The 7,500-nt window shown below is 37.4% G+C and overlaps 1 protein-coding gene across 1 annotated transcript in view; it reads left to right on the top strand.

The window, feature by feature from the left end:
- Positions 1 to 7,193, top strand: part of LOC309491717 (fibrillin-1-like) — a 36,027-nt gene extending 28,834 nt beyond the window's left edge. Inside the window, exons 9-11 of the mRNA XM_082190753.1 lie at positions 1,242 to 1,367; positions 3,615 to 3,767; positions 5,941 to 7,193. Coding sequence (XP_082046879.1) covers positions 1,242 to 1,367; positions 3,615 to 3,767; positions 5,941 to 6,674 — 1,013 coding nt within the window. The 3' untranslated portion in view covers positions 6,675 to 7,193. The remainder of the gene's footprint in view (positions 1 to 1,241; positions 1,368 to 3,614; positions 3,768 to 5,940) is intronic.
- Positions 7,194 to 7,500: the final 307 nt, after the last annotated feature.

Here is a 7,500-nt window from a genome sequence, read left to right as displayed (position 1 = left end):
TGTGAGTGTGAGTATGTGTGTGTGTGAGTGTGTGTGTGTGTGTGTGTGTGTGTGTGTGTGTGTGTGTGAGTGTGAGTGTGAGTGTGTGTGTGAGTGAGTGAGAGAGTGTGTGTGTCTGTTTGTGTGTGTGAGTGTGAGTGTGTGTGAGTGTGAGTGTGTGTGTGAGTGAGTGAGAGTGTGTCTGTGTGTGTGTGTGTGTGTGTGTGTGTGTGTGTGAGTGTGTGTGTGTGTGTGTGTGTGTGTGTGTGTGTGTGTGTGTGTGTGTGTGTGTGTGTGTGAGTGCGTGCGAGTGTGTGTGTGTGTGTGTGTGTGTGTGTGTGTGTGTGTGTGTGTGTGTGTGTGTGTGTGTGTGTGAGTGCGTGCGAGTGTGTGTGTGTGTGTGTGTGTGTGTGTGTGTGTGTGTGTGTGAGTGCGTGCGAGTGTGTGTGTGTGTGTGTGTCTGTACCCGCCCCGGACCCAGAAATAACGTTCCAGAACTCTGGAAAGCACCGAGTGATAATGGACTCACTCCTGTTTAGTGTTCCTCAGATAACCGTCCTTCACTCGCCGGCCTAATCCAGTCTTTCTTAAAGTACTTCTCATTAAACATAAAAATATCTTTATATGTATTTTTTTTTTATCGATTTGTTTATACAACATCATAAACACTACCGTTCAAACGTTTATTCAGTACATTTTTAAAGTAAATGAATACTTTTATTAATCAAAGACACATAAATTAATCAAAAGTGACAGTAAAGACATTCATAATGTTACAAAAGATTCTATTTCAAATAAATGCTGTTATTTCAACTTTCTATTCATCAAAGAATCCTGAAAAATAAAAAGTATCACAGTTTCCACAAAAATATGAACTGTTTTCAGCACTGATAATAATCATAAATGTTTCTTGATCATCAAATCATCATATTAGAATGATGACACTGAAGGATCATGTGACACTGAAGACTGGAGTAATGATGCTGAAAATTCAGCTTTGATCACAGGAATAAATTACACTTTACTATATATTCACATAGAAAACAGATGATTTACATTACAATAATATTTCACAATTTTTACTGTATTTTTGCTCATATTAATGCTGCCTTGGTGACTCTGACCGACCCCTGACCTCTGAACAGTGATGTAGATAGCGATTACTGCGCGGTCATTATCCAGAAGATCATCACGTGTGGAGGTGAGTGTATGATCAGGTGAAGTGTTGCTGTAACTGGTGTGTGTTGTGCTGTGTGTCTCAGACGTTGACGAGTGCTCACACACACCGGGCCTGTGCAGTGGAGGTCAGTGCTCTAACACCATCGGCAGCTACTTCTGCAGGTGTCCCGTGGGCTTCGACACGGCGCTGGACGGCTCACGCTGCATCGGTGAGTCCCGCCACACCTCAGCTCCCCCACAATCCCCTGCAAACTCACGGTCAGATGTGAACGAAGCACCTCTCACTGAAAACCTCACGTTGCTGTAGTTCAGGGATTCCCAAACGTGTTTGTCAGCCGAAACTCTTTCTCCCCCTGAGATTTCAAAGTTATATTTTAATAATTTAACAACACTTTTATTGTAGTTCTTTTACTGTAGTAATGGTCACATGACATGCAGGTAACCCCCCCCCCCCCCCCCCCCCCCCCAAAAATTGAATCTTATTTAGTTTAATTTTAGTGAGTATTTTGTTTTGATTTTATATATTTTTAAATAATTTATTTTCATTTGACATTTTTAGAATTACATTTATTACTATTTTATTTTGATTGTTTTTCATTTAAAATAATTTATTTTAATTTGACATTTTTAGAATTTATTTTGGTTGGTTTTATTTTAAAAACATTCATTTATATTTACATATTTATGATTTAATAAATTTTTAATAAGTGTTTTATTTTGATTGATTGTTTTTAAACCATTCATTTATTTTAATTTATGATTTAATACATTTTTAGTAATTGTTTTCTTTTGTTAGTTTTTAATTTTAAACTATTTCTTTTAATTTTATATTTTCAGAATAACATTTTTTGAGTTTTATTTTGATTTGTTTTCATTTTTTAATTATTTATTTTACTTTTACTTTTTACGATTTAATACATTTTTACTAAGTATTTATTTTGGTTTGATTTTAGTAAGTGTTTTATTTGAACTTAATTTATTTTCATGTCACAAGTGTTTTATTTAGATTTTTTTTTTTTAATCTTTTTTATTTTTATTTGACATTTTTATCATTTAAATCATTTTTGTAAGTGTTCTATTTTGTATTCAAATCATTTATCGTCATTTTTAATTTTTATGAATGATCTGCTATTAGCTTTTCCTCGAACCCTGACACCGGTAACCGGGTTTTGACTTGAACTCCTCTGACTGTAACTAGCTGTGGCAGAACATGCGTACAGTCATTCGTCAGGCCAGTAAAGCACATTAAACAGAATGAATTATTACATGAAAGGGTAGAAATGAATGGTTGTGTGTGATGGAGGACGTCTCGTGTGTGTGTGTGTGTGTGTGTGTGTGTAAGTGGGTCAGTGGTCTGATGTGTGTTGGCTGCGGTTCGGTGTGGAAGGAATGTGCGCTATGACTCGATCCACTCCAAACGTTTCCTGAGCCAAACATCCCTCTCTTCTCCTCCTCCATCATCACTCGCTCACACTCCTGCAGCTGGAGATGCTCCGTCATTATACGTGACTGCGCCGTCACACAGTGTGTGTGTGTGTGTGTCTGTGTGTACATGTTTTTCTATCCCGGTGGGGACTTAAACCTGAATGCACACACACTCGTGGGGACTCGTGTCACTGTGGCCTAAATTTAGGAAACAAGCTTATAAATCATACAGAATGAGTTTGTTTTTTTTTAATGAAAAAATGCAGAAAGTTGTGTGTGATGGGTTTGGGTAGGGGTCGGGTGTGTGTGTGTGTGTGTGTGTGTGTGTGTGACGGGTAGGTTTACGGGTCGAGTTAGTGTGTGTGTGTGTGTGTGATGGGTAGGTTTAGGGGTAGGGTTAGTGTGTGTGTGTGTGTGTGTGTGTGTGTGTGTGTGTGTGTGTGTGTGTGTGTGTGTGTCTTTGTGTGTGTGTGTTTGTGTGTGTGTGTGTGTGTGTGTGTGTGTGTGTGATGGGTAGGTTTAGGGGTAGGGTTAGTGTGTGTGTGTGTGTGTGTGTGTGTGTGTGTGTGTGTGTCTGTGTGTGTGTGTTTGTGTGTGTGTGTGTGTGTGTGTGTGTGTGATGGGTAGGTTTAGGGGTAGGGTTAGTGTGTGTGTGTGTGTGTGTGTGTGATGGGTAGGTTTAGGGGTAGGGTTAGTGTGTGTGTGTGTGTGTGATGGGTAGGTTTAGGGGTAGGGTTAGTGTGTGTGTGTGTGTGTGTGATTGGTAGGTTTAGGGGTCGGGTTAGTGTAAGGGGACAGAATATACAGTTTGGACAGTATAAAAACCATTACTTCTATGGAGAGTCCCCACAAAGATAGCGAACCAGATGTGTGTGTGTGTGTGTGTGGGAGAATGTGTGACTGTGTGTGTCTGTGAGTGTTTGTGTCTACGTAATTTACGAACTCAGACTGTTTTAGCTCCAGAAATGCAACAGAACCAACTGAAGCCCTCAGAAGTGGAGTGACTCTGTATTGTGTGTGTTCTGCTCCAGATTCCCGCACAGGGGTCTGCTACGCTAACATAGTGAGCGGACGCTGTGCTAACCTGCTGCCGCAGCGCATGTCGAAGAGCCAGTGCTGCTGTGAGAACCGAGGATGCTGGTCTGGGTCCACCGTCCCAGAGATGTGTCCCATCCGCGGAACAGGTGACGCCACAAAACACGCTTTCATACGACAGTCAGTTTCCTTTAATCTCTGAAGATACGATCTCATTGTACCGTCTGTCTCTCAGTTCAGTTCACGCAGCTTCATTAGCAGCTTTATTACACTGCAAAAACAGCTTTTCCTAGTATTTTTGTCTCGTTTCCAGTTCAAATATCTAAAAGTTCTTAAATCAAGATGCATTTACTAGATGAGTAAAATGATATAAGATATTATGTCCTGTTTTCTAGGGGAATTAATCAAAATTAAGTGAGTTGATGCTTAAAAAAAGCAAAATGATCTGCCAATGGGATAAGAAAAATTATCTTAATTCAAAATGAAACAAGAATAATTTTCTTACCCCATTGGCAGATAATTGTTCTTGTTTTAAGTAAAAACTCACTTAAAGGGCTCATATAATGCCATTTTCACAAGATGTCAAATAAGTCTCTGATGTCCCCAGAGTGTGTGTGTGAAGTTTTACCTCAAATACCCCACAGATATTTTTATATAGCATGTAAAAAATGTCCCTTTTTGAGGGTGAGCAAAAACACACAGTTTTTGTGTCTGTTCCTTTAAATGCAAATGAGCTGCTGCTCCCGGCACAGAGGGCGGAGCTTCAACAGCTTGTGTTCTTTTAACTCACACACACTTGCACTGAAAATTTCTAAAACTTTTAGCCTTTATGTTCAAACCGGAATCAGAAAGATGGAGAGACTCAAGAAGAAGTGACAACATGAAGAAGCAACAGGACATTTCTGAGTAGTTAGATGATGAATGTATGTAGCTGATGTGTAGTTATCTTCTAGTCATTGATTAGCATATTCTGTCATGATAATCTATAAATGTGTTCAGGGGGCGGAGTTTATGTAAATTCTAGGGTTGGTGATGTCACTAACCCGGGAGGAATGTGGTGTAGTCTCTACCAGCCGTTTGTTGTAGTCCTTAAAAAGCGATTTCTGTAAAAGTAAATCTCTCCCTTTGCTTTAAACTTTGAGTGTTGTAACTTTGCAGATGTTGTTTATGATCAAACAGCAACATTACACACTAACTAAAGTTAGAAAAGTCAAATCATAATCAACCACCCCTTTAATTTGGATTTATTTCCCCAAAAACAAGACACAACACCTTATGGCCTTTTACTCATCTAGTAAATGCATCTTGATTTAAGTATTTTTAGATATTTGGACTGGAAACAAGATAAAAATAGTAAGTAAGGAAAGCATTTTTTGCAGTGTAATGGCTGAAATATCTATGATGTAAACGGTTTAGATCAATTGAACTATTGAAATAGCATTTGAACAATCAATACAGAAAGAAAAAAACTGATAATAAATGATGATTACGATACAGAAATCATGTGACGTGTTTAACCCTCTGGTGCTGTTCAGTCAATCTTGACCGAAACAATGTTATGTTTTGTTTTTGTATAATTTTTTACTTCATCGGAACGGTACGAAACTTGGTAAAGGTTTTGGCACTTCCTGTGTGAACACACACACACACACACACACACACACACACACACACACAAAAAAAAAAAATCATGGACGTGAGTTGAACAGGTTTAATGGTCCTGAAAACAACAGTCACACTTGTGCTCCTCATGGTAAAAAATGAGCGCATTGGAAATGAATGGGAAGCGAATTTCCCAAATTTTCTAAATCTCACTGAAAACTAATTTTTTAGATTTATGGCTTTGATTTTTTTTTTTTTTCAGTTTTAGAGGAAAGTGTGTTTTGGAAAATATATTTTCATATAAAAAATAGTATATAACAATAAACATAAAATTCTATAACTTTTTTTAAGGTCACTTTTGTAACTTTTTATTTTTTTCACTTCAGCAATAATATGCCAAGTGTCTTTTTAAAAAGAGACCAAACTGAAGTCTGTGATCCAAAGCATTCAAGATTTATCACAGATTAAGTTGGAAATAAAATTTTCAGGTCCAAATAAATGGATTGTAACTACTGCATAAATATAATGTAGTACCATAATATCCCCTAAAAATACAAAATATTATCGAACTAAAATATAGTACAATCATTTTATTGAAATAAAAAAAATATCAGTCATTTTTGATCGACGCACGAACAGCACTAGACGGTTATCTAATGAAACTGAAGAATATGAATTGAATATGAATATGAAACTGAACAAATCTCTCTCTCTTCTCAGAGGAGTATCAGAGGCTCTGTCTGATTGGTCACACGATTCCTGATCCTGACCGACCAGATCTGGGTCCATATCCTGGTCCTGGTCCTGGTCCACGTCCCGGTCCTGGTCTTGGTCCCGGTCCCGGTCCCGGTCCCTATGACCCAAATGGCCCTTACCGACCTGACGTGTTCCCATTTGACCCTTTACCTGTGCGGCCCACACTCCCTGAGCTTCCCCCGGTCACCATCAAGCCTAGTGAGACACACACACACACACACACACACACAGACATGCATAAAAGTACAGCTGGATTTGTAGATGTGTTACAGTCGGATTGGTCTATGAAATGTTTATATCAAACATATTTTAGTAAATTCTTACTGTTTCAAGATCACATGATCCAGTTTCAGGACGATCTGAGTGTGTCGAACTCAAGAAACTTCAGTCACTTCCTGTCTGATTCAAAGTTACATTTATGCGTTAAAATTAGAGATGCACCGATGTATCAGCCAATAATCGGCATATTATTTTCGCCATCGGCCGATTGTTTAAAAACAGCCGATTATATCCTGTCAATCAAAAGAGTGCGGAAAAAACGTGTCCGGCTCCAACTTGCAGCATTATTTGGGAGAGAAGAAAACCCAAACTATCGGCATCGGCCCGTTATCGTTCTGAATAACCGGTATCATCTGAATATTTTATATCAGTATAGAAGTGAAATTTTGAACTATATTCACAGTTTTCCACAACAATAATCAAAAGCAATTTGGCTGTGACGACACAGTTTTGTTTTCAAATGTTTTTATAATTTGCAAAAACTAGGGTTGTTCACAGATGAACTAAAATAATTACAATTTAAGAGAATTAAGAATTAAGATACAAACAGCTGAAGGTTTTAACCAGTGAATCTCATTCATGATTCACTGGATAAATATTAAGGATAAGATTTTTTTTTAAATATTAACAATTCCTGTAAAAATAAAAGTATAAATCCCGCACACGACTCAAAATTCTTAATTTTTCCGTGTTTATATTGGGCTTTTTATCCGTCACACTTATGAATGACTCTGATGTACGAGGATCTATGTGTTCTATTTACTCACAATTTTTATCTGATAATATATTCAAAAGATTGGCATTAAAATATATTGTTTTAATTTAATTATAGCGGACCATCGAAATAGTTTTACCAACTTTATTGATTTTCATGACTTTCCTAGGACTAGAAATCACAGTTTTATAATAAATCTTCTCATACATTCATGCAGGCCAGCTGACAGTCTTGCCTGGGCCCGGGACGAGATAATCTTAAACCCCCGCACCCAGATCTCTCCTTTTCCCTTGCTCTTCCTCTATATGTTAACAAATGCAACTTTTGATTTCAATAATGTAGGCTATTAGTAGCCTGAATATTAAAATTAAAATTGATATTAACAATGCCGTAGAAGTGCAGTTTATTAATAGTATGTTAACTAATGTAGTTAACTAGAGTTTAATAAATGGAAGATTATTGTAAAGTGTTACCGATATTTATTTATTTATTTATTTATTTATTTTATAAATTTTTTTAATACACCAATT

This window comes from Leuciscus leuciscus, assembly GCF_965113295.1.
Source record: "Leuciscus leuciscus genome assembly, contig: HAP1_SCAFFOLD_472, whole genome shotgun sequence".
Classification (NCBI taxonomy): domain Eukaryota; kingdom Metazoa; phylum Chordata; class Actinopteri; order Cypriniformes; family Leuciscidae; genus Leuciscus; species Leuciscus leuciscus.
This window is presented reverse-complemented; position numbering and strand designations above follow the sequence as displayed.